Source organism: Simochromis diagramma, unplaced genomic scaffold (genome assembly GCF_900408965.1).
Source record: "Simochromis diagramma unplaced genomic scaffold, fSimDia1.1 OVJJ01000216.1, whole genome shotgun sequence".
Classification (NCBI taxonomy): domain Eukaryota; kingdom Metazoa; phylum Chordata; class Actinopteri; order Cichliformes; family Cichlidae; genus Simochromis; species Simochromis diagramma.
This window is the reverse complement of record NW_024386883.1, coordinates 5,772,607-5,798,583: the sequence shown is the minus strand read 5'-3', so window position 1 is coordinate 5,798,583 and position 25,977 is coordinate 5,772,607. Positions and strand designations below refer to the sequence as shown.

At 42.1% G+C, this 25,977-nt stretch overlaps 3 protein-coding genes across 3 annotated transcripts in view; 2 read left to right on the top strand and 1 right to left on the bottom strand.

The window, feature by feature from the left end:
• pds5b (PDS5 cohesin associated factor B) overlaps positions 1-3,013 on the top strand; it is a 30,680-nt gene extending 27,667 nt beyond the window's left edge. Inside the window, exons 31-35 of the mRNA XM_040033319.1 lie at positions 238-310; positions 1,173-1,591; positions 1,697-1,777; positions 1,894-2,002; positions 2,117-3,013. Of these exons, the coding sequence (XP_039889253.1) occupies positions 238-310; positions 1,173-1,591; positions 1,697-1,777; positions 1,894-2,002; positions 2,117-2,149 (715 nt within the window). The 3' untranslated portion in view covers positions 2,150-3,013. The remainder of the gene's footprint in view (positions 1-237; positions 311-1,172; positions 1,592-1,696; positions 1,778-1,893; positions 2,003-2,116) is intronic.
• A 4,656-nt stretch (positions 3,014-7,669) lies between these two features.
• Positions 7,670-18,522, top strand: kl (klotho). Its single transcript, XM_040033306.1, has 13 exons — positions 7,670-8,535; positions 9,904-10,334; positions 10,418-10,497; positions 10,623-10,785; positions 11,234-11,339; positions 12,490-12,639; positions 12,756-12,991; positions 13,489-13,684; positions 15,157-15,335; positions 15,437-15,544; positions 15,672-15,777; positions 15,928-16,054; positions 17,688-18,522. Exons 1-13 carry the CDS (start codon positions 7,816-7,818, stop codon positions 18,020-18,022), a joined length of 2,937 nt encoding a protein of 978 aa, XP_039889240.1. The 5' UTR covers positions 7,670-7,815; the 3' UTR covers positions 18,023-18,522.
• A 1,233-nt stretch (positions 18,523-19,755) lies between these two features.
• On the bottom strand, positions 19,756-23,782 carry rfc3 (replication factor C (activator 1) 3). Its single transcript, XM_040033308.1, has 9 exons — positions 23,560-23,782; positions 21,845-21,982; positions 21,610-21,677; positions 21,355-21,452; positions 20,981-21,162; positions 20,725-20,861; positions 20,538-20,636; positions 20,384-20,453; positions 19,756-20,287 (listed from the first exon to the last, which is right to left on the bottom strand). Exons 1-9 carry the CDS (start codon positions 23,644-23,646, stop codon positions 20,096-20,098), a joined length of 1,071 nt encoding a protein of 356 aa, XP_039889242.1. The 5' UTR covers positions 23,647-23,782; the 3' UTR covers positions 19,756-20,095.
• Between the last annotated feature and the right edge of the window lie 2,195 nt (positions 23,783-25,977).

Below are 25,977 nucleotides of genomic sequence, written 5' to 3'. Positions count from 1 at the left end.
TTCCATACGTAGTTGCTCTGCCGTAGGCTTTTTCCTGTTAAAGGAGAGTTTTTCCTTCCCACTGTTGCCAAGCACTTGCTCATAGGGGTTTGTCTAACTGTTGGGGTTTCATTCTAATATTGTAGGGTCTATGGATCATTTTCAAATGTTGAAAATTCAGGAGACTGTGTCACTTGTTGCACCCTGTTTTGTTTGTGACTAAAATAGTAACAAGTAATGATTGATGTTATTTTTCAGGCATGACAGCACAGAGATGGATCACAGTGAAAACGAGGACATCAGCCTAAAGAGAGCAGACAGTGTCGACAAGGTAAATCTCCTTTAGGCGCTGCGAGACTGATTGTTTAGAAGATAAACGTCGATGTGGCGATCACGTCTTTATTTCTGATGAGATCTTAACAGGATGTATTGTTTAATAATATGTGTTGAAAAAGTGTATTGGAGTAGTTATTGTTACAACCTTGATTGAAATTGAAACGACTGTAATCTAAATGCAAAGAGGCTGTGCAGACTTACTCTGTAAGTTATTCTTTCTAGTGTGAGGTGGTTTTTGTTTGTTTCGTTTGTTTGTTTGTTTTTAAAGTAAAACAAAAGCAAATAAGCAAAACCGTGATAAAAGATTATACTGAAGCTGATGGAAAGTAGTGATGGGAGCGTTGCCGTGATTCGGCAGAGTGCTGCCTGTCGTAAATCCCCGTGTCTCTGCTTTATGATACAACTGTGCAAACACCAGCTGGATTGAAGTCGAGACTAGATTAACGTGTACAAATTGTGTAAACCATCATTATTGCTTCGCATGCATGATTTCATCTGACTCAGAAATCCTACCTTTCAAAACAAACAACAGAAAAAAGTAATGGTATCTTTCTATGCAAAAATATGAATTTCACATGAGTTTCTCACTGAGTTTGTGGGTTTTAGAAGGGTTAACCTCAGGAATCGAGACGACTTATGTCATTTTTCAGCCTTCGGTAAGGTCACAGAAGGGCTCTGTGTGTTATTGCTTACAGATCTATTCACCAGTCACGTGTGAGAAACCACTCCAAAGATCTCAAATCTCTATCTCTCATCACCATTTTTCTTCTTCCTTTTCTTTGTGCTGCTGTAAAAACTGGATTTCAGTCTCTTTTACTGTGAAACAAAGAAATGGTGAACAATGAGTTTGTGTGCAGGATATCGAAAAGCCCCGGGGTCGCAAACGGGGCGTAACCTCCGGCGATGACCAGGAGAGCAAGCCGAAGCGTGGACGTAAGAAGGCAACTGCCAACACCACCGCAGCGGCTGACTCTGAGGACCCGTGGGACGAAGACAACCGGCCGGAGGACGAACAGAACAGTCCGCCCAAGAAAGGCCGCAGGGGCCGGCCTCCGAAGTCTGCTACGCCCAGTCAGGACACGCCTGCCAAAGGGAGGAGGGGGCGGAAGAAGGCAGCTCCTCCACCCGAGGAGGGTGAGGAGGAAGAGGAGGAGGACGAGGAGAGGGGTGAGGAGGAAGTAGAGGATGAAGACGAGGACGACGACAGGAGCAGTGAAAACATGGAGGTGAAGACCAGGGGAGGAAGGCAAGCCAGGGCGCCACGACGATCACAGGGGTACGAAAACAGCCGGCGCACGCAGAAACACGAGATGTGCTTCAAAGTTCGGTCGGCGAGCTTCGTTTTTGATGGAAGTCGTTTTGTTTTGTCTTCCTTTAACAGATCTGACTCGGCAGAGTCCACGCCGCAGAAAAGGAGAGGACGTCCGCCTAAATCGGCTCAGCCGGCGGCCAAGAAGCCAACGTAAGATTCACTTTTGCAAAAATGCACATCAGCGACTGCGACTGCGACTGCTCCTCCAAGGGCACAAAATGTAATATGTGCACGCTAAGCTGTTCCTGTTCTGTCCGCGGATACAGGCGCGGGGGCCGATGGAAGGCAGCTGCCACTAAGGATGAGTCTGAGGAAGAAGATGAAGAGGAGGAGGAGGAAGAAGTGGAGGAAGAGGAGGATGAGCCAACACCGAAGGTACTGGGTCAAGTGTTGTCACATCCATTTTAGTGTCTTTTAAAACAACTCAAGTATTTTAAAGGAGTTTATATGCTTGGTTATTTGTTCAGTTTTCATCCTTTTCCATTTCAGGGTCGCAAGAAGGCAGCTGGGCGAAGAAGATGAGCTAAAAAAAACTTTAAAACAAAAACAGAGGACAAAAGAAGACGGCACGTCTCCTCGAGAGTCACGGAGGAATGACGCAAGAACGAAACAAAATAAATGGACATTGAACTTTTTAAAACTTTTCATAAGCCGACGCTCCTACTGTTACACCGACTTTACACACTTGCATATTCCACGTGCACACTACATCAATACATCCGCATCGTCAGCTGTGGGTTGTTGCTTTGTGCTGCATTGTGATGACGTTAAGCCACATTAAGTAGAAATGATTTTAACGAGGAAAAACAAAGGAAAAAAAAATAGATCGCTCTTGTAAATAGTCTCTTATGTCTGTTTCATGTTCTGTTGTTGTGTTTGACGCTGACTGGGAGGATGCTGTAAAGCCTTTGCCCACTCATGTTATTAAAAGTGCTCCCAAAAAGCGGCGTTGCTTATCAAACCTCCCTCCGTGTCAACTTTTAAAAACTGAAAGAGATTAACCATTACCTTTTTTTTTTTTCTTTTCTTTTTTTTCTTTTTTTTTTTTATGTAATGTTAATTGTGTGAATTTACTTTTAAACAAAGAAATAAAACATGCTCTTTTGTTTACAGCTCTGTATATTAAAAACTTTTTTTAAAACCATATATTGAAAAAGAAAGTGTCAGAACTGTCCGACTGTAGAGTTGCTTCTGGAAACGATTGTAGTGTGCGTCTCATTTTTAGGTTTGTACTTGCTGATAGAAGGAAGTCATGAGCAGCTGTGTTGCTAGTTTCTTGGTTTTGTTTTGGTTTTTTTGTCACTGCTGATTAACTTGGCTTCACATCCACCCAGTCAGACCCTCCATTGTATCAATATAATTCTCTATAAAAACCTGACATGTTCATTTTCTCTTTCTTTTACTTTGATGTGGTTTGTGCTTTATCGGTATGATTAGCTCTGATGCCAGAGGGTGTCGTGAATAGAGGTATTTTAGCTATTAAGAATGTTTGAAAAGGTCGAGCCGTTTTTTTAAAGGGCTTGTATAATATCCAGTTGTAATCAAAACAGTTATGTAAACACATTTAATGTCAGTAGACTTCACAAACAACTGCACTGTTTAACCAGAACTTTAAAACCGTTGGTGAAGAATGACTGCATGACACCACAAGACAGCCCCAAAGGTACTGGGCTGGAGCTTTTATGGCAAAGTGGGGGGGGGGCGCTCCTCGGTGTTAGCCAGGTGGTTGTAGAAGGGTTTTAAAATCCTAAAATTTAAGAAGTATTGACAAATTTACCAGCTGTTCCCTGTGCTCATGGACGTCGTGTTCTAAATGCCAGTTGTGCATACAGTGAGGGAAATGACATATTTGTCAGTTTTCTCAAAGAAATGAACAGTCTAGTTGTTCGGGCGACAGCATATCAACCGTAAATTGAGAAAAAACACAAAAATTCTAAATCAAGTGAAATAACTCGATGAAATAATTTAGAATAGTGAAATAACTATTTGATCCTCTGCAACCGAGCCCGAATTCTGGCTCCCACAGATGTCTGTGTCCCAATCAGTCCACAGATACTCCTGATCTCAGCGTATGTGTATAAATCACACCTGTTCACAGCAACTATATCTTCCAACCTCTCCCACATCATGGGGAAGGACAAATGGCTGTCAAAGGACTTCAGGGACAAGACTGAGATAGACTAGAAGACCATCATCACGAAGCTTGGTGACTGTTGGTGTGATTCTTTGGAAATGAAAGAAGTATGAAATGGCTATCAGCCGCCCTCAGTCTGGCGGTCCAATGCAAGGCCTCACCTCAGGAGGATGTTTATAGGAAATGTGGTGGGTCACCCCAAACTACAAGCTTAATGATCTGAAGGCAGTTGAGACCACAACCACCAAGAACACCACTGGTAACATGTTACGCTATAATGGATTGAAATGTTGCAAAGTCCCTCTGTTTAAGAGGGCGTATTTACAGGTCCAACTCAAGTTTGTCAGTGAGCATATAAACAGTTTAGAGAAGGCTTGGGAGAAAGTGCTGTGGGGGAGAAATGTGGAGTCTGACGCAAAGATCACCAACAATCTCCTACCTCAGCCAGTAATATGTGTCACGGATGAGTCTTCCAGCGTGAATTAGCAGCTGTGAGCAAATCTGATTTTATAAACTGGAATTCTTGACTTCTCTGCTTAAAACTCCACTGCTCAAAAAAAAAAAAAAAAAAAATTAAAAGGGAATATTCGATTATCACAGTATAACAAGTAGTCAGTTAAACTTCAGGGATTTTAATCAGTCCAGTCAGGGAGCAGAAGTCTACTTCATCTGCTTTGATCCAAATGAAATTGACAGCAGGTGAAAACCCTCAAAAGAAAAATGGTTTTTACAGGTGGTTCCACAGATCACTGCTTTCTCTGGATCCTTCTTGACTGATTTTTCTCCAGTCTTGCTTTTTTGTTAGTGTCCTTGTTATGAGTACCTGCTGCACATTCAGGGTGCACAGGTAGTCCAGATCTTTCAGGATCACACATCCATATGTTATGCCTCCCAGCACAGTGTGGAGGAGATACTAGAAGATGAGCGCTTACACAAGGAGAACTGGACAGAGCTGGAGAAAGTCTCATAAACTCTACATCATGAGCTCCAGCAGGTTAGTCGTGCATATATCTGAGCACGCTGTCACAAACACACTCAGTCAGAGGGCCTCGCATGTTTTAGTCGGACCTCTCCTCAAAGCTCAGCTGGCATTCGCTCGAAGACACCAGAACTGGACCCGTCCCCTTCACAGAGGAGAGCAGGCTCACACTGAGCACATGAAACGTTTCACCCCCTGAAACATTATCCAGGATGTCTGCACTGGGGAGGATGAGGGATTTCCTGGGAGGGTCACACAGACTGCTGTGACTGTTCATAGGCGCTGGGATGATGTCCTCAGACCCAGCGTCAGACCTTCTGCTGGTGAAAGACACTGTCCAGCCCATGTTGCCAGAGTTTACTCAATTCCTGGATGATGTAGACAGTGAAGCCACTGACTGACACACGTTTCCCAGACTTGAATCCAATTAAGAACCTCTGGGATGTTATGAATCAGTGACTGACGTCACCAAATAAGGCTCACTGGTGCTGGGATCCAGGTCTGGAGGGGAGGGGGGGGGGGGGGGTGTCCCCCGGGACACCATCTGCTGTCTCATCAGAATCAGGGTTTGCAATGCAGCCACATACACAACTGAGCCACAGCATAATGCAAGCTGGATGAGCAATTTCAGCTAGTAATTCTGATTTATGTAGATTATGAATCCAGCCCTCAAAGGGTTGATGATTTTGTTTGTTGAGATTTGATGTTTGTATAAAATCTTCTCTTCATTTCTTTGAGCACAGTAATCTAATGCATCTTACAGTAAACACCTTGTGAGGTGATGCTTTAAAACAAAACTGTGTAGTTTATGTATTAATGCCTTGCACACTCAGACATGTGCAGGTAGGGTCTGCTAAGGATTTGTAACACGGCTGGTTTCAGGATCCACGGACTGACATCAGCAGATTTCAAGTTTTTAAGGAGATGCAAACAGATAAGTCAGTGTCCTTCTTAACTAAATTTTAACCCAACATGAAGATTGCACTTTAAACTGCTGTCAGAGTGGATATCAAGCAGCATCAGATGTGGATTGTCTGTGTATTAAAATTATTTATTTGCAGAGAGTCAAAGCACACTCACGCTGTCCAGTCCAGTGTTTGTGCACTCTGAGGCTGCTAAGCGTCCAATGTTGCTCCTTTTCCTGTGTTGTTTATGAGGCAAGCTGTGCTCCTCGTTGCTTATGCACATGTACTTGAGTTTTGAACTTTTGCAGCGTAGCCCAGCTCAGTGGAAAAACACCCACACACCACAATCTGCCTTCGGGTTATGGTCCGTGCCAGGCCTTAATCACATACTGTTCGACTGCCGGCTGAGTCTGTTTCCCTGCATTAGATAAACCACCTGCCTTTCAAGGCAAATTCAATAAATGACAAGAGCATGCACTTCTGTCCCTCGCTGAGCTGAGCTGCACCGACGAGCAGCGACTACACGCTCATCTCCAACGTCCCTGTTCAAATGCACAGAGCTGAATGAGGAAAACAGTTTGTTAAAGGTGTGCACGCATTTCTTACCTCCCATTAGATTAACCAGTAATGAGGATAATGGTTGCTTTATTCTGTAAAGACCTCACTGGCCCAGTCTCAGTTCGAGTATGCACCAGCCTCCGCATGACCTTAGCTGGATGAACAATTGAGGGTTGGAAGGAAGCAAAGAAGGAAAAAGCTGAAACTGAAAATCATTCTCACAGTATGGATCCGGCTTCAGTTGATGTCACTAATCTGGATTTCAGCAGGTGAACTCTGAGCTTTTCCAAACGGTATCACAAACTAAATCTGTCACTTGTTAAAATTTTGATTAACTGGTCCAGACGGTTGTTTGAACACTCGCGTGTCAGGACAGTCAACATGAGACAAACTGTCCCCATACAAACTCTTCTCATACCATCTTTATAGAGCCTTTCTTTGATCAAGTTATACATTTCCTTACGAGATATGGTTTATGACTTCTTTTCATATTTGTTTACATTTGTAAAGATGAGGACAGAATTATTAAGACTACAGACCAAGGTCCAAAGATACCCTCAATTTTATCTTATTTTACAAGCTGTGAGGATTACATAATATAAAGCACATCATTGCACAGTGGTGGTTTGTGCCATGGCTCAATAAAACGAAATAAAGCTCTTATTGTGTGCAAACAGGAATAATAAATAATACATTCTTTCTAAAGAAAACAAGTATGATTAGAAATACTTTTGGACATATTTGTTTGCTGCCTTTATATTATTTAAACTATCTGCATTGAAATGTGATTGTGGCATTAGAACTGTATACAGAGTCTGGTGTAGGTTAACGAGGTCAGGTTAGATTTGGAGTGTCAGGCTGGAAGCTGCCAGCAGCACCAACAGACTCATGTCTCTTCACATATTTATGCAGCAGCTATATGGACCAAAATAGCCGACAGCAAGAGAGGCCTGAGTTTCCAAGCAACCCAGCTGAGAGCAGGAAGATAAGGAAGTGATGTGCTGCAGGGTACACTCAGTCTGCTGTTTGCATACATCTCCTCTTCACCCCCCTCTCTTTCTGTGTGGGGTCCTGAGTGAACCGGATCCGGTGAGAAATGTCGATGAGCTTTTATTGCGCTTGATGTGTGACACCGGAATACAGTTATGAAATTATGTGCCAGCTGAGGATGCATAATAATAGGACCGTTACTGGGATTATATTAGGGGTGTTACACCTGGGTCACTCTCCTTTCCTGTGCTGTGAATACTTTATCACATCTAGACTAAAAGAAGAAAAGAAAAAAAAAGCCAAACTGCGGCCTTGCTTGAACAGACAAAACAAGCATATTTAATGTATCCATGTCCCATCAGTTGTTGTTAAAACTAATGTGGTTAAGCAAAGGATTGGCCATTTGGGGCTCTTAACATCATGTTGTGCCTGGAGAGCTCGTTGCGTCAGGTGCTTTGGCTAATAATTGATAGATTTGGAGAGGCGGCGTGTGGTGGGTTCACAGCTGGCTGACTGCGCTCCACAGTCCCGTGTTTAGTGACTGAAAAGCTCCAAGCATGATTAAATAAGAGCCCCTTTAAGGGACAAAACTGGACATCCAAAGCCAGTATTGACGGCCACCATGAAGGCTTTGCTCACCTTCGTGACATTTCTTGGCTTCTTCACCCCCGTGACCGCAAAGCCTAACGCTGGCTTGAAAACCTGGGGTCGCTTCAATAAGCTGCCCTATCCGGCAGACAAGGCTTTCCTCTATGACACCTTCCCCAAGGACTTCATATGGGCGGTGGGCACGGCCGCGTACCAGGTGGAGGGCGCATTCGAAAAGGACGGGAAGGGGCTCTCCATTTGGGACACTTTTACGCGCGGCGGCACCCGAATGATCACCGGAGACGTGGGCAGCGACAGCTACCACAACATCAACGCTGACATCCGAGCCATTAAACAGCTCGGGGTCAGCCACTACAGATTTTCCCTGTCCTGGTCCAGGATTTTTCCCAACGGTACCCGTGGCAGTTACAACGAAATCGGCACCAACTACTACCGGACGCTCATTAAGAAGCTGAAGGAGATCCGCGTGGAGCCGGTGGTCACGCTCTACCACTGGGACCTGCCAGACCACCTGCAGCAGACCCTCGGCGGATGGAGCAACCCGGAGCTCGTGGGAATTTTCAAAGACTACGCCGATTTCTGTTTCCAGGCTTTCGGGGATGACGTAAAGTACTGGATCACCATCGATAACCCCTTTGTGGTGGCGAGACACGGATATGGCACCGGAGTGGTGGCTCCCGGGATAAAGACCGACCCTGATCTTCCATTCCGGGTTGGACACAACCTGCTCAAGGTGATTCTATGTTGTTCCTGTGTGTATGTGTGTTTTTTAAAATATCTAAAATATGTGCTTACATTATTAAAACAACTTTAGTGAAGAGGATTTGAAGGGGTTATTTCTAAAATAAAGAAATTACCTGTTTTGTAAGTATTCATTTGACTCTGTAGCCAATCCAATACTTAAAGTATCTTTATGTTACATTTTCTGCTCTCTGGGCCAGCTCTCCCATAAAAAGGACATTTTTAATGCCAATGAGACATTTTAGGATGATATAAAGTGATATAACAGTCACTTTACCAAAAACTGACTGGCGCTTATGCCTTGTGAAGGGAATGTTCTTTCTCAAATTCACTTGATATCATTCAGGGGAGATATTTTTGACAGAGGCCAACAAATCTAAAAAAATTATAACACTTAAACTAAGATTGCCTGTAGTATTTATTGTAAATGACTTGTTTCCATCCAACCTGTCAGTTTGGGGCATAAAGAACACTTCTGTTAATGGGAAATGCATTTTAAAGAAAAAAAGAAAAAAAAAGCTAGATGTAGCAAATTTGATACAAATTAAAACTCATGTATGCCATTATTTCCCAGTTTAGTCTTTAAAGGGTTACAAAAGTCTTTTTAAAGCAAGATCTAGCCAAGAAATTGCAACAACAATATAACATCACAGTATTATAAAGAAATTTAAATGGTCATAAAGGACTTGATTTATTATATTGCAGGTACAATCACACAGAGTCGTAAAGATACTTGCAAAACATGTTATTATTTTATATATAACGTCTTTGTAAATCCTGCTGACTACACGTTAGTTCACAAATAAGCAAAAGCTATTGCAGACAATAACCTCACAGAAACAAACATCTTACTATGTTGATTGTTTTCTTAATTTTTCTCAGCACCATGAGTAACTCCTTATCATTTTCTGCCTGAGGATCTTTACCGACCTGCTGACAGCGAAGCTCGTAGCTTTGGCTCGCCATGCTTATTTGGATTTGGACTCTCTTAAAAATTATGTATATCTTTTTTTATGGTCTTGTTTACTGGAGTGTAGAACGTTTCAAGATGCTTGAAATGTATGACTTACATGAAGACGAAGCTGGTGGAGCAATGACAAGTTTTTTTCTTTTAAACTGTTAATCTATAAACTCCATCATCGTGGATAACCTGATTGTGTAGGAACGAATATTTGATCGAGCTGCTCTCATGAGTAATAATGTATTTGTTTCTGGGCTGCTGTGAAAATAATAAATCTCAAGGCCTTATAATATTTAATATTATTAATGTTATATTTGTTTTGTGTCATCCTTCCCAGCATTTATGCCTACATCCCATCCACCCATCTCCCCTCTTTTTCTGTCCTTCTCCCTCCTCCAGGCTCACGCAGCTGCTTGGCATCTCTACGACCGCCACTACCGTCCACGACACCATGGCAAACTGTCCATGGCGCTGGCCTCTCACTGGATCAAGCCCAGCCGCACTCGCCTGGAAAGCCTGAGAGAATGTCAGTGCTCCCTGGACCACGTCCTGGGTTGGTTCGCCCGGCCACTGTTCATAGATGGGGACTACCCTCCCTGCATGAAGTCAAGGCTGGGCTCACGTCTGCCCTCCTTCACGCCGGAAGAAAGTGAACAGGTGAAAGGAACAGCTGACTTTTTTGCCCTCTCTCACGGAGCGGCGCTGAGCTTCCATCTGATCAACGACAGCCTCAAGTTTGGGCAGCAGGAGGATCTGGACCTGAGGATGCTGCTCTACTGGGTCAACACGGAGTATGACAACCCCCCCATCTTTGTGGTGCAGAGTGGTTGGTAAGTATAGACGCTCTGCTGATTGCACAGCACCTCTTTGATGCCACCTCATGTCTCTGTTGAACGTCTTGGTTTCCATGCAGGTACGTCCTCGGCAACACCAAGACAAAAGACCCAAAACACATGTACTACCTCAAAAGGTTCATCGCCGAGGCGCTAAAGTGTAAGTCCAGTGTCGTGCATTGACATTCTCATATCACCATAAGTGGTCATAAAAACAATGGCAACCCGATATCTTCACACTGAAACTAAATATGGGTCATCTGCGCTGTTGTGTTTGTAATCCAGCAATCGTCATAGATGGAGTGAACGTGATTGGATACACCGCCTGGTCTCTGATAGACGGCTTTGAGTGGCACAGGGAATACGGGATACGACGGGGGCTTTACTATGTGGACTTCAACACTCCTGACATGAAGAGGGAGCCAAAGACATCTGCCACCTTTTACAGGCATGTGTTCAGTTCTTATCATTTTAGGGTGCACAGTTTGTGCAGGTATCTGCTGAATTCCTCCAACAGCAGAATAAGTTACTATGATAATAAAATGCTGTACAGCAGCACAGAAGAGCGATAAAGCTGATGAGCCACACCAACAACTCCTTTCCACTACCTTCATGTAGTGGGAAAGAGTTGTTGAAGCTGGATTAAGAAGAGATTTAATGATCAGTAAGCACCAGTACCAAGAAATGGGATGTTTACTTTGAGATCATTGATGGAGAAGATGTAGAGAAGGTTAGACAGCACAACATATCTGCAGTAACTGTTTCATCTTGGTTCAGTTAAGGACTCTTCTCTTTTTATATATATAAAAAAAAAAAAATCACAATTATGTCTTACAAACACAGTAAAGAGACACAATAAAGGAAGAAAGTTTGTGCCGCTGTCATCATTCCTACAGAAACGTCATCCAGAGCAACGGTTTCCCAGAACTTCCTGAGAACAGACCAGTACAAGGATCCTTCCCCTGTGATTTCGCCTGGGGTGTGTCAGCCAACTCAATCCAGGTGCGTGTGAGTGTTTGTGCATGTAAACTGAGCGCGGGAGGAGATGGTGTGTAGGCACTGCAGGGGGTTTTGCAGATGGATGTGGAAGTCATGGCGGGCCAGAGGTCGGATAATGAATGAAAGGCGATTAGAATGTTTGTAACACACCCAAAAAAGATTCCAGGTCTGACCAACCGTCTCAGCCGTGGGCAGAAAGATGACAGTCAATAAAATTCTAAAAGATAATTTATTGACACGATAATCAAAAGATAAAAACAGTCCAGTGTCCCATTTGCGAATCAAGTAAAAACACACAGTCCCAAGGCCAGAGCCAGCTATGCCACAATGCCTGTTGCACTCCACGTATTGACTTCAACAGGGGTTAGCACCACCCTGCAAGTAGATAGCCAGTGGTCACTACAACCTCTGCAACTCCGCTGCCTTTAGGCTGTGGCATATAATAGGCCCTGGCCTGCACAGAGAGACAAAATGAAACACTCACTATATAACTCACAGTGCAAAACCCATCCATCCCAAACATATCAGATTTCATTACATTACACACCTGCAGAGAGAGACAAAATGACACAGCAGTGTTTGTAGTGTGGGCTATAAGTAGACCAGTGTATCAGTGCAATCAAGTACACCTGCCTCTAATTAGTCCAACCCCATTACAGCCATTGGCTCACCAAAAATGTGACACACACACAACCACTCCCAACCCAGTGCAACTTCACACAATAATATGGAGCTGAGTTAATACAGGTACATTCGTCTACCATGTTACATGCTTCCTTGGAGATGTCAACTCAAGAAAATATTAACTTAACTGTCTCAGCTTTGATTCAGGGACTCAGAATAGAGCTGACAATGGACCTGTTTATCATTCTACCATCTGTGGGGCTGATGTCTAACATATTTAACATGACGGCTCTGATGGACGATTGGAAGATTTATGCAGTGATTATAATATCTTATTTGAAAGTATTTCTCTTGCCCTGATCGAACTTGCATCGTGTGGATTACATTACTTCCAGCCTGCGTTTTTTATGGTGAAAGTCCAACTTAGAAACAGGGACAGTAATCAACCCTCTCTTAATCATAAACCACATGAACCCACAGAGTCATCCTGCAAAACTGCTTTGATCGTTTTGCATCGTTATTCGCACAGGTGGAGACCACGCCCACCCAGTTTGCAGACCCAAACGTTTACCTCTGGAACATCTCCAACAACGGAGAGCTGCTGAAGCTGGAGGGCTTCAGCGCGCCGCCTCTACATCGAACCCCACACTGTGCCGATTACGCCACCATCCGCCAGCAGGTTGGCCATTTTACCCACCTGCCACCTGTTTTGGCTCTTTTTTGGGTTACAGCTTGTAAAGGTTTGAGGGAGGTTTCTTAGTTTCAGTGTGTATCCCTCCTCCTTTTCCTCCCTAGGTGGAAGAAATCAGGCAGATTGGAGTAAACCACTTCCACTTCTCCCTCAACTGGTCAGCTCTGGTGCCTACAGGGGATGTGGCTCATCCTAACACCACCCTGCTGGGGTACTATCGCTGTTTCTCACGTCAGCTGCTCCAGGCTAATGTCACACCTGTGGTCACTCTTTGGCACCACACCCGCCAGCGCAGCAGCCTGCCGGCCCCGCTGGATACTGCCAACAGGTGGCTGAACAGGTCAGATAGAGCGCTTATATAAACACCGTTTGAGCTTGAAAATTTGCTCCGAATACAGAACAAATACACCTTAATCATGGTTTATCACAGCTTACAGTAATGGGCAGAGTGGTGTGATATAAAAGCAAACATGCGGCGATGTTTCCAGGAACAGTGTGTCCATGTTTTCACCTGCGTGATCGCTGACTGCTCCGTGTTTTCTCTTCCTGTAATAAAGAGATACTAAAACCAGCAATCCCAATATTTGAAAGTCTGATGTGCTGGCATTTTTAACTCCATTAGTGACATCTGACGTTGTTTTTAAAGTAGAATGATATCCACCATTATTATTTTTTGAAATCACATGTAAGTGCCTGAATGTTGTCACTGTGCAAAAGTCTTGAGCCACAGTATATACTTATACTGTGTGTATACTTATTTTTTATTAGATATATCAGAGCAGCAAGATTACTTCCATTTCAGTTTCTTAATGTAGATATTGTTTTCCCTTGTAACAGTAAGACTCCAGAGGCCTTTGCAGACTATGCCAGGCTTTGCTACAGAGAGCTAGGGGCCTATGTGAAGATATGGATCACCCTGAACGAACCAAACGATGAGATGGTGAGCTACCCGGAGGGCCATGAGATGCTGCGGGCTCACGCGCTGGCCTGGCATGCTTACGACCGCGAGTTCAGATATGCACAGGGAGGAAAGGTCAGTGAAGTGCTGGTTCTGTGTGGACCAGGGGCGGATCTAGAGAAATTTTCTTAGGGTGGCATGAGGGTGGCAAAGAAATCAAATGGGGTGGCAAAATCAAAGCCTTCACATATGCAGGTGGTTACATATGGTTAGAATGATTCAGTAAGCATACACGTTTTTCATATAAATATAGTCTATAACTTAATTATTGTCTGTAGCCCACATAATAACACACTTTAGTTACATAAAACATGTGAGTTTTGATGTTATGTACTGTATAGCGTGTATAATAAATAAATATGTAGCCCAATAAGTATAAAATCCAGAAAGCTACACAACATGGGGCGGTTCGTTTACAAAAACAAGTCTAACTTAAGTTTCACACTGTTTTTTGTTAGAAAACAATCACATAGTTACATGCTTAAATTACACAAAATTTCAGAAATCTGCACTGTGATGAACAAAAATTTAAACCTAATTTTTCATGATTTGTTGGATTAACCCACTGAGGTCTGAAATACAACCGGCCATTTTTGACTCCTTTTGAGTTTACCTTTCACCCTCAGATTGTTTCATTTTATTTTTTCCCCCTTGCCTTGTTTGGTATCTTTTCAGCTCAACTGAATTTAGTTATTTTTTTCACTGACATACTGCATTAGTACTACTATTACTATTAATAGTACTATTACTGATCTGAAATCACACAAAGAACTTAAAATCCTAGTAGTATTTTTTTTACTGTAAAAAACCCCCACAGACATGTTGAGTACATTTTTATAACTTGAATTGAAAATATAAATTCTGTATATGTTTACAAAATGTACAGCTATTTATCTAAAAATGCAGCCAATACACCTGCCGGGTTTGTTTTTTTTTTTTTTCATTTTCTACAACCATTTAAAAATATTACTAAAACTAAAATGAGAGAACAATCAGGTTTCGCAATAAGATGCCCCACAAATGACGTGTGCCAGTAAAAAAAAGTTTAAAATAGTCATGTGATTTGGAGGTGCAGCGTGTCCGTGGACCACAGAGGGTTAATAACACTCACCTTCCTTCCATTTCCAGAGTGCAACATCCAACCACCTGTGTAAAAGCCAAAATTCCCATGGTGTTGTTCAAAATGTGCTCTGGCACAATCATAAGCATCGCTTGCTACTAAAAACAAGAAAAAAGCAGGTCCTACTATGGGCTGAACCATTTATTAATGGTGGTGGGGGGGACGGGACACTATCCAATATATTCAGTTTTAGCATTTATATTCACTGTTGACTGTAACTACGCTCAAACTGTTAATGCTATCTTGTTTTCATAAACAACACTGTCATATGTAAAACTGGGGTGGCACTTGGGGTGGCAAGGGATCATTTTAGGGTGGCACTTGCCACCCCATGCCACCCTTCTAGATCCGCCCCTGGTGTGGACACCAGGAGAAAGAAATAGTCTCAGATGCTCACCTGAACTTGGCATGCTTTGTGTAATATCAGGTGTCTCTGGCTTTGCATATGGACTGGGTGGAGCCGGCATTTTCATTCAGCCGAAAAGACGTGGAGCCGGCTAAAAGGGTTTTAGACTTCTGCGTCGGCTGGTTCGCAGAGCCAATCTTTGGCAGTGGGGACTATCCTGTGGGGATGAGGAGCTGGCTGCGGCAGCTGAACTCACTCGAGTACAAATCCTTCATTCACAGTGTGGTACAGTTTTAAAGCCTTGTGTGTAATATTAAGTGTACGCAGTTAAATTTTAGTTATATTTTATGTGCTTCCACAGACTGCCAGTTTTCAAGAAGGACGACAGACAGCTGGTTAAAGGGACGTATGACTTCTTTGCCATCAGCCACTTCAGTACCAAGCTTGTGACTCACGCCAAGGAAGACTCGTACGACCTCACTCCTCTGGACACTCCACTCTGTTTTAATATGACTTCAACACTATCCAGGCTCATCAGAACTTATTTATTAACTAATAGGAAGTTGTTTAGTCACTCTTATTTTCTACATCTACAGATACACCTACACAGCAATGCTTGAGGTCCAACACATGATTGACACCACGTGGATCATGTCCCCAAGACCTGTCGTGCCCTGGGGACTGAGGAAAGCCCTCAACTGGGTAAGACTGTTGTGATGGTTGTGGTGTGCAACCATCTGTTTCCCTTTGCAGTTATGTGTTTTTATACTGAGTGGATGAAAACTTTCAGGTCAGATGTTGTTTCAGTGTAATAGCAGGATAAGAGGCTCTGTTTTTTTTTTGCTCTGTAAGGTGAAAGAGCACTACAGCGACGTGCCCGTCTACGTGATGGCTAACGGGGTCCAGGAAGATCCGGCCCGCTTCAAGGACAGCCTGAGAGTTTACTACCTGTACAACTATATCAACGAGGCACTTAAAGGTGAGACTTTTTTGTGGATTAATGTCATGCAACTTGTGTACAATCCTGTAGAGAAAGTCTTCTCCCCTCTGTGGCCTCAATGCAGTTTAATTATTAGACAGCTATTTAGGTCACTGATCCCAGGTCAGTCAGCTGACTTGGACCCCGGTACCTGCAAACACAAATATCAACAGAGATGCACGCACAGTCCACGCTGAAGTTTTGAGTCAGGTCCCTGCCCTTGTAAAGCTTACTGTGTTACACCAAAGGATGATATCTTGTAGTGTTGCTGGAGCCACATTAAGTTTATTATTAGTAATTTTTTTAAGAAAAGCGATGGGAGAGATATTTTCACATGCACTTTGACTTTTGCCAAAGTACAGGAAATAACAAGAGCACTCAGACAGCGCAGCTCCACCCGAAGAGAAAGAGCTATACTTAAACTTTGTTTTCTGCTGATGTCAGCATTGGTAATATGAATGTTGTACTGAAAAATAATGTCTTAAAGAGCTCAAACACAGAAAGTGCTTATGTCCTCCAATCACTAATATGTTGCTTTAAAGTTTGGAGATAACCATGGAAACTAAGGGTTTTTCCTCATTTTTGTGACCCTGATTTGACCTATGACCTCGAAGAATTCTATACTAAAATGGTGTATTTAATTATCTTTACCCTTATGACTGGAGCAGAACTGGCTACAATCTTTGGCTTCTATAAGATGTAAAAACTTTTAAAAGATATATTAAGATATATTCATGCAGGGTGTGATTTTGCAAAACCTTATGGAGTGACATAAGGTGACATAAAAAAGTGCGCTCTACTGCTCTCACTTTGCCGTTTGATATGAAATATTGCTCAAGAGGGTTTGTCGAAATTATTTTTCAAGATCATTTGACCTTGGGCGTCAACAGTGAAGGTCAAGGTCAATTGCTTAGCCAACCTAGGCTGGAGGTTATAGCTAGAAATGTTTCTTTACTTCATTTGGTTGGACAGCTGTTATCTCAGGCTGTAAGGAGAGCATTTGTAGGTAACTTATTCTTAATACGGCGACAGCATCTATGCTTATTTGGTCTTTTTCAAAGTAGTTTATATACACAGGTTAGAGCAGTTTTTATTAAGCTCCTGAAGCACAAATGTAGAGCAATATCTAGCTGCATATGTTTGAGTTAATGAATTATAGAATAACTGTAGTATTTATGTGTTGCTGGCTGTATAGGGCATTAATGTTTTATTTACTTTTATTCATACTGAATATCTGAGGTTGCAGAAGACTGGGTGGTAGAGAAAGATGACCGGGAAAGTACAGCTAAGGTGCTGAGGTTCCTCTCTTGGATAGGGTGCCAAGAAAGGAACTGTGGTACTCCACAAGAAAGTCAGGAGCAGCAGAGAAGTATGTGAGGTAGGTGAAGGACATGTATGAGGACAGCGAGACAGACAGGTTTAAGGTGGGGGTGGGATTAGGTCAGAGATTGACTAAGTTTATTCTTTTCTCCTGTCACTCAAGAGGAAAAGACAAAGACCTCAGAGAAGATTTATGGAGGCTTGTAAGAGTTTGAGATAGAGTCAGATGATCTGTTGTGGTGACCCCTAAAGGAAGCAACCAAAAGAAGACTCAATATCTAACATGCTGCCTTTCCTCCTCTGTCCTCCACAGCATACACTCTGGATGGTGTAAACCTGAAGGGTTACTTTGCCTATGCCCTGAACGATCAGAGAGACCCGGGGTTCGGCTTGTATGGCCAAGTCCACGAGGAAGTCATTGTCAAAGCCTCTCTTTCCAACTATCGCAACATCATCGAGCATAACGGCTTCCCGATTCAAGGAGCAGAGCCACAGCTGTGTCCCAGTTTGGCACCGCCCTGCCGTAGCTGCCACGTCCTGGGCAAGAGTCCTGTGATGGGCTTCTTGATTCTGGTAGGTTCAGGGGTGCTGATCACCCTGGGCCTCATTATTTACTATACAGCCAAGAGACACAAGGAATGTTACTGATGGCAGGAGCTGCTTCGACCCAAAGTGTGCTTGCAGCAGTGCAGTCTGTTCAGACTGTAATAGTTTGGATTTGATGCTAAAGGAGGTCTGATTTAAGACATGCTGCAATCAGCCTCACATTTTAGGCTTTATATGTCACTAAGTAATGCTGGTGTTAATAAAACATCTCTATTTTAGATAATCTTACGTCTCCAATACGTCTATTTGTTTTCATTGTATGGAGAGAGTGCAGAGGATTAACAAGTTCACAAATAACGGTACTGTCCAGGGTGACACATTCTTTCTCCAAGACGAGTAGTAAATAAACAAAATTAAGCAAATGCTACAAGAACTAAGAAGCGGCTGAAAGAGAATCACAAATGAAGCTGCGCAGACATGTTAGATTTGGGATCAAAGGTCTGACAGTCACAAAATTAATTTTGATTCGCAGGACACAAACCGCATTCATTCCACCTCTAAGGTACTTTGAGTTTAACAAGAAAGATTACAGGACAGTCAGCTTTTAAAAGACATGTAATTATTTATTTGGACACTTAACAAAAAGTGTAAATTAAGCTCTATAATTCAGCTTTTTTGTATTTTTTGCATTAGTTTGGCCATTTTTGTTAGTGCAAGTGAATCTCTGTTTGTGTGTCCTGAAGTAATGTGGTTAGAGCCCACAGTTATATAATTACATACCTGCAGCACACGTGCTTTGGCTCACCCTGGAAACATGTTGCATTACGTCCTTGTTGGCCCATGTTCCAGCTGCCTTTACATACAGTACGTACAGCTGTGAAAAAGAAAGTTTTCACAGGAGTCTATGCAGTCCTGTGAAAAACCAAGTACACACTACACTCTAAGTGCACTTCCACAGGAATAAAGTAGGTTGCAAGAGTAACTCCTCTATAAAAGCAGAAATTTTGAGTTTGCTACTCTGGAGCACTCAGCTGTGCGTTTACACGTGTACAGTTTTCCCAGGAGTGGCCTACAGCTCAGACTCATAGTCCTCAGTTAGCATGTTAAATGTTAGAGTTCATGACAGTACAATTAAAAAAAGGCTGAACACATGCAGCGTCTTTGGAAGGACTGCCAGGAGAAAGTCTCTCTAAAAGGAACATGGCAGCACAGCTCATGTTTGCAAAGATGCATCTGAACAAACCACAAGACTTCTGGAACAATTTTCTTTCGACAGGAAAAACAAAAATGCAGATGTTGGTCATGCTGCACAGCATTACTTTTAACAAAAGCCAATTAGCATATCAGCACAAACACCTCATACCAACTAGTGGAGGGCTGATGATCTGGGCTCGTTTTGCAGCCACAGGACCGTGAAGTGGCCACAAACTCCTCTGTATGCCAAAGTATTCTGGTGAAATTAGGACAAGCAATAGGACAACGATCCCAAACACAGCAACAAATTTACAACAGAGAGGCTGAAAAAAGAAAATAAAGTGCTCCAATGACCCAAAGTCCACACTGAGGCCCGATGGAAATGGTGTGGAGGTTGTGCATACATGAATGAATGTATCACCCATCTGTAATTGTATTCACCCTAGTTTGGGCAATCTTGTTATCCATTTACTACAGGCTGACTCATCCTGAAATACGATGCGTTACATCCCCCTTTGCTCATACGTACCATGCATCAATATCTCGATTTCAGGTTAAAAAAAAAAAAAAAAAAAAAAAGGCTCTGTGTTTATGATAATCATTATAGATTTGGTCACATCCATACAGCATACAGATCAGAATATCTGTAATCAAAGCAATTTATTGTTTTGTTCAGTACAATGTGAATTTTTTTCCCCCCTCCCGGGGTGGTCATCACACCACCCCTATTAGTAGTTTACACGACTACACAGAGAGATCAAAGTTTACTAACAGCGTTTAGCGCTGAGGATTTTGGGCAACTACACATAAAGCCAGAAACTATAAGACTTATTGTGGGGTAAACTGTGTCAGCATCACCACAATGCCTAAAAAGAACAGAAGCCTGTCTCAAGTCCAGTGAAAGTTATGGAGGCAACAAAGAAACGCAGCTGTTAAACTCCTGACCAGAAAAATATCGGTCTATTTAAAGTCCATTTAAAGTCAAAACATCATCGCATCCAGACCATCTTCCATGAACTTCTTGTAGATGGCCATGAACTTGGCAGTGAACGCCTCCAGGTGGTAGATGGCTTTGCTCCCCAGCTGTAGTCTGTGCTCATAGTAGGCTGCAATGTGAGCCACCTCCGTCTTCAGCTGCCCATCACAGTTATTAAGCAACTCTTTCACGAGACACTGTTAGAGGAATGAACAAGGACATTTTTACAGCCTCTTCATTAAAGACAACCACAAACTGCACTTTCACAGGAGATAACGTGAAGTAAACGATACCTTCATGATAATCTCAGGAGGGATGCAGTGGGTCAGGAGCTCATACAGTCTGGCTCGGACCTCCAACAACCTGGAACAAACACGGGTGGGAATTTTCATCAAAGTATCTCCACAAGTTTGATCTCTAACAGAACCAAATCTCTGTCACATGTACCTTTGAGGACTCTGCTGGCTGACGATGGCATTAGCCGTTTCTCTAAGATAAACCTCCCAGTCTGTCTCCGGGACGTCTTGGTCCACTGAGAATGGATACCTGTGAATAATAAGATATGCTAAATAAGTATGTGTTTAGCTTTAATTCTAACGTAAGAAAGAAAATAGTAAGTTTTGCCACAACTTACTGCTGCACTCGGCAGGCCTCGCACATCAAAAGCGCTTTACGGAGGTTGCGACCAGATTTCTCGCTGATTTGCTTGGCCAGCTCAGGTGGGAGGACGAGACCCTCCTTTTTACAGACGGACGTAAGAACATTACAAACCTTAAAAAACAAGAATACAGCAGAGAAAAAGGGAAAAAGTTACCTTAATGAACAAAAACACAAGTTCCAAATAATGTCGATTAGTAAGAGAACGCCAAAAGACACCAAATTCGTCTCACCTCTTCTGTGCTCGGCAGAGGAACTCTAATCGCCAGACAACGGCTCCTAATTGGCCCGATGACTTTGGATGTAGAGGTGGAGCAGAGGATGAGTCTACAGGTGGCCATGTACTTTTCCATCGTCCGACGCAAAGCGTGCTGGGCATCCTTCGTCAGTCTGTCCACCTCTGTTAGCAACACCACTGAGAAAAAGAAAAAAATAAAGGTGCCAATTGCTAAATAAGTGACAGGTAGATGCTGTGACTTCACAGAGCTAAATGGTAAATAGGTGAAATGAGTTCACAGATAAAACATAATCCCGCAAGTCTACATTTTTACTCTTAACGGTTAAGTCTTCATACATTTGACTACAGGCTAAATTAGCACACTTCTACCTTTGAAGTCTCTCTGTGTGCTCGACTGGATTTGCTGAGACTGTGCCACAGTTTTGATCAGCTCTTGAATCACCACGCGGTCCTGGTTCCCCGCATCACTGTACAGCACAGAACAGAAATACAATAAACAAACATTAAAGCTGAAGCAAAAAGGCCTTTTATAGCAACTATAGTTGTCACATGTACTGGAGGGAAAAAGTAAAGCAGTTCCCTGAGATACAGGAGTGCAACTATCAAGTAAGAAAATCTCCTCACCTTGGATTTACTTCCAAGTGATAGTTGCTGGCTATGGTGTTAATCTCAATTTTCTTCTTTGAGGGAGCCTGCAGACAAAAACCACAAACTGGGAAATCAACTAAATCTTTAAGTTGTAAGTCTAAAAAGTTGAAGATTGATCAGAGATGTGACTCTAAATACAGCATGTGAAAGGTGTATTTTACAGAAGTTATTCACTTGGGGAGAGTGATTGTTTAATTATTTTCCCTCTTACCACAATGGTCTGGTGCTCAATGCGAAGCTTTTCCACCCCAGGACCGTAGAGCTCCCTCAGCAGACACATGATGCGGGTCTTCTTGCCTGCACCTGATGGACCGTACACCAACAAGTGTGGGAAGTCACCACCCTGAACCTGAAACATTAACACAAAATTTGTAGTTTTTCTTTCTTTTTTCCTTGTGTTTGAAGTTTTTATTTTTTAAAGAATCAGACATTATATCTTTGCTTTTAAATGTTACCAACATTGCGTTATGTTGCCAATGAGAGCAACACTGCTCTGCATGCAAAGAAAATGTGACAACTGTTATTAAACTTTACTTTTCATTATCTACACTATATTATATACCTTTTTATATTACTTTTTCTTAGCTGTTCTTGTTCAGGAGTTTAAGTCAACTCATGAATTATCAAGGTCATGAATGCCATGGTTATTTTGGGATTTTGTTTCTCCAGCATAAAAAAAAAGTTGTGCAGTATACATCTTAAATGACCAAAACACAAGACAACAACCCAAAAAACAAGAATTGGGTGAACAAGTTTAAATTTATTTTATTGATGGTGCTGAAGGTTAACTTCAGGCCTATTAACTTCTCATTAGTTATCACGGTTGACTACAACTGGTAGTTTCTCTTTGCCAGCATAGAAAGGATTTGTTTGACAGCACTCATTGGACTGACCAATACTCAGAACAATGGAAAACGCCAAAGAAGTCAGTAATTGAAGATGTGCCAGTGGTAGCGGTACACTGCACAGAGTGGATGGAATAATGGAGAAGGGGGACTACATCCAAAATCTAGATGGTTGAAACTTGGATAAAATTGGGTGCTGTAACAGGACAATCATCCTAAAAATAAACCAAAGCTGGTTTGGAAAAGCTGGCTAAACTACTAAAAGCTCCTGGCTAAACTCAACCCTTTTGTGGACTATGCTTAAAAGCCGGGTCCATGCTAGAAATCAACCAATTTAAATGAACTCTTCAGAGATGAGAGAAAATCTAAAATAAATTCAAACTTGTGCAACCAATTATTTTTAAAGTCATAAAAGATATGCACCATGCAATCATTCCAACTTGGAAGAACAATAGTTTGGATGGATAGATGGATGGATGGATGGAATGATTAGAAGCTCAATATTACCATTACACTCATGACCAAGACGTCAGTGGATTACATTTTCTCACCAAAACTGTATGTTTAAAAACACCATTTTCAAGCATTCACATGAATGGAATAAGAAACACAAAAAGTATGAATAGTACCTCCTAAACGATGAACATATGTGAACAAGCACTTCAAAAACACAAGTTGTGTGTGCACAATACTCTGTCTAGGAAAGGATGGTGTGTGATGTGTATACAGAAAGTGTGAGAGGATGAGATCATCTTTAAGCGGATGTGAAGCCTTATTAAAATGCCATTTGCTCCATCAGATATAGGGATCTATTTTCCCTTTTGGTCAACACTGTGAGGTTCTGGCTCCATTATAGTGTCAAAGTGGAACAAGTTGCACATAGCTAGTAACGTCCACGATAGCATGAACGGGGTTGTTTTACATGCTGTACACAAAAACCTCTTAACCAGCTCAGTAAATCCCCCCACAATTGTCTTGCAAAGCTAAACTTGTCGATCATGCCAGCTCACATGCAGCATTATTTACGACGCTACCGCCAATCTGAATAAACAGCCATCATGGAGGAGCTTATTTCTCTTACCAGGTTTTTGAGCTGAGCCGCCTGCTCTTTGTGAAAGTCCAGTTTCCCGAGGGACGACGGACGATATTTGTCCACCCACAAACTCATTCTGCTATGGATTCAGTAAAACGTTACAGTCGTCCGTGTTGACAGCAGACACACTCTCCGCTTGCTAATCTCCCGCGAAATGTTATTCACACAGCAACCCGCGCGACTGGTTCCTGCTCGGCTACGGAGAGACGGAGAGGACAAATCTGCTACAGGCGCGTAGGTAAACCGGAATTTTCATTGCGCAAAAAAACAAAACAAAAACAAAAACAAAACAGATATTTTTTTATATATAGGACCCGGTAAAATAACGTAACTCAGTAATTCAATAATCTGTGAATGCGCTAAAATGTGATTTTTTTTATTCCCTCCACATTCTAAAATACACTTTATCTGTGATTTATTTAGCTTTTTAGCTACTACTATTGAGAGTTCTGTGGAGTCACACATTCGCAGTCAGCACATTTGTCTTTAAAACTGTGTATAATTCCTCTAAACAGGCGATACCAAATGACCTTTGCTTGTGCCACTCATGCGTGACATCTCTCGTGTCCAGGTGCAAACAGACATTCATGTCATCGTCTTTACAGCAGATGAGGAGACATGCCTTACTGGGTGGAAGCGATATGAAGGATTTGTTCATGGAAAACAGACTAATATCACAGAGGAATGTGAGACAGTTAATCCCATGCTGCAAAAACAAAGCTGTCATTTGACAATGAAAAGGTATGAGTGCGTAGTTTTTAGTTTTGGGGATTTTTTTCTGGAGGAGCTGAGCTTACTGTACAATTATTTGCGTTTTCTATCTCTGTGATCATTATTTGGTCAGAGCACCTTTTTCTTTAACCCACGACTCTGGTTTTGCATCATTCATAAAAGTGAAAAAGTAAAAAAAGAAAAGAAAAGAAAGAAAAGCAGAAGAAAATATACACTATATATACTTTATTAGGCAAGCATTGTACTGGGTTTGGATCCCTTTTGCTTTCAGAACTGTCTTTGTTCTTTGTGATATGGGTCCATATGTTAACATTGGTAACATATCAGAGATGCCTCTGGAGGTCATTTGAGTACAGACAGTTTTTTTAATGCTCAAGAAACCAGTTTGAGATGATTTGAGCTTTGTGACATGGTGTGTTATCCAGCTGGAAGCAGCCATCAGAAGATACATATGCTATGATCATAAAGGGATGGACATGATCAGTAGTCTGTAGCATTTAAACCATGCTCAGCTGGTACTAAGGGACCTAAATTGTGCCAAGAAAATACCCTTGACACCATTACACCACCAGCAGCAGCCTGAGCTGCTTATACAAGGCAGGGTGGATCCACGGTTTCATGTTATTTACACCAAAATCTGACCCTACTAGCAAAAATCAAAACTTATGAGACACCAGGTGACAGTTTTCCAAACTTTTGTCCAATTTTGATGAACCTTTGTTAAAATTAACCTCAGTTTCATGTTCTTAGCTGCTGCTGTAGCTTCAGGATTTGTCTTGTTATGTATTCAGAAATGCTACTCCACACAGCTTGATTCTAATGATTTTATTGAGTACTGTTACCCTCCTATCAGTTCAATGCAGTCTAGCCTTTTCCGATCTCTCGATATTTATAGACATTTTCACCCTGAGAACTGCTGCTCACCAGATGTTTTCTCTTTTTCAGGGCATTTGTTTTTATGAATGCTAGAGATGGTTGTTTGGGAAAATCCCCGTAGATCAGCATTTTCTTAAATACTCAGAGCAGCCTGTCTGTCAAAATCACCTCTCTTCCCCATTCTGATGCTCAGTTTGAACTCCAGCAGGTCGTCTGGACCATGTCTACTCAGTGAGCTGCTACCATGTGACTGGCCGATTTAAATGAACAATAAATGCATGCTTTGAGTGTACGCTCAGGCTCACATCCACAGAACAGAAGCGTGTTTCTCTATGAGTCATTATATTTCCCTCCTTTATCAGAAGAACAGGTTCAGAATTTTAATACCTTGTTTTCTGCAACAACAGAGTTCAAAAGGTCGTTTTTCTTCTCTGATCTGACTGAATGTTTGCTGTCAAAATGAGGACTTATTCTCTTTTGCATTTCAAACAGTATATACATTCAACACTGTCAAGATAAAGCAGTTATTTCTTTCTGCAGCTACTCCTCATAAATGTTTGGTGTGACCCCTCCGTGGAATTGATTTGTACACTTAAAATACCAGAAACATGTTTTTTTTTCCTCTAAACATTCAAACTTTACCCATCAAACATGACCTTGATGTCTGTTTTTCTCCATTTTGTTTTTATTCTTTTCTTTTTACTCTGCTCAACCTGATCCAGGCGACTATACCTTTTTTTTCACAGGAATGCTACACGAAGCGTGTCTCAGCAGGTTAGCGTAGCTTGTATTGAAATA

Coding starts and splice junctions, on each gene's coding strand:
- kl (XM_040033306.1), top strand. CDS start 7,816: ATGAAGGCTTTGCTCACCTTCGTGACATTTCTTGGCTTCTTCACCCCC. Junction 8,536..9,903: donor TTGGACACAACCTGCTCAAG/GTGATTCTATGT, acceptor TCCCTCCTCCAG/GCTCACGCAGCTGCTTGGCA. Junction 10,335..10,417: donor TTTGTGGTGCAGAGTGGTTG/GTAAGTATAGAC, acceptor GTTTCCATGCAG/GTACGTCCTCGGCAACACCA.
- rfc3 (XM_040033308.1), bottom strand. CDS start 23,646: ATGAGTTTGTGGGTGGACAAATATCGTCCGTCGTCCCTCGGGAAACTG. Junction 21,983..23,559: donor CGGCTCAGCTCAAAAACCTG/GTAAGAGAAATA, acceptor TTAATGTTTCAG/GTTCAGGGTGGTGACTTCCC. Junction 20,637..20,724: donor GAGGCCTGCCGAGTGCAGCA/GTAAGTTGTGGC, acceptor TATTATTCACAG/GTATCCATTCTCAGTGGACC.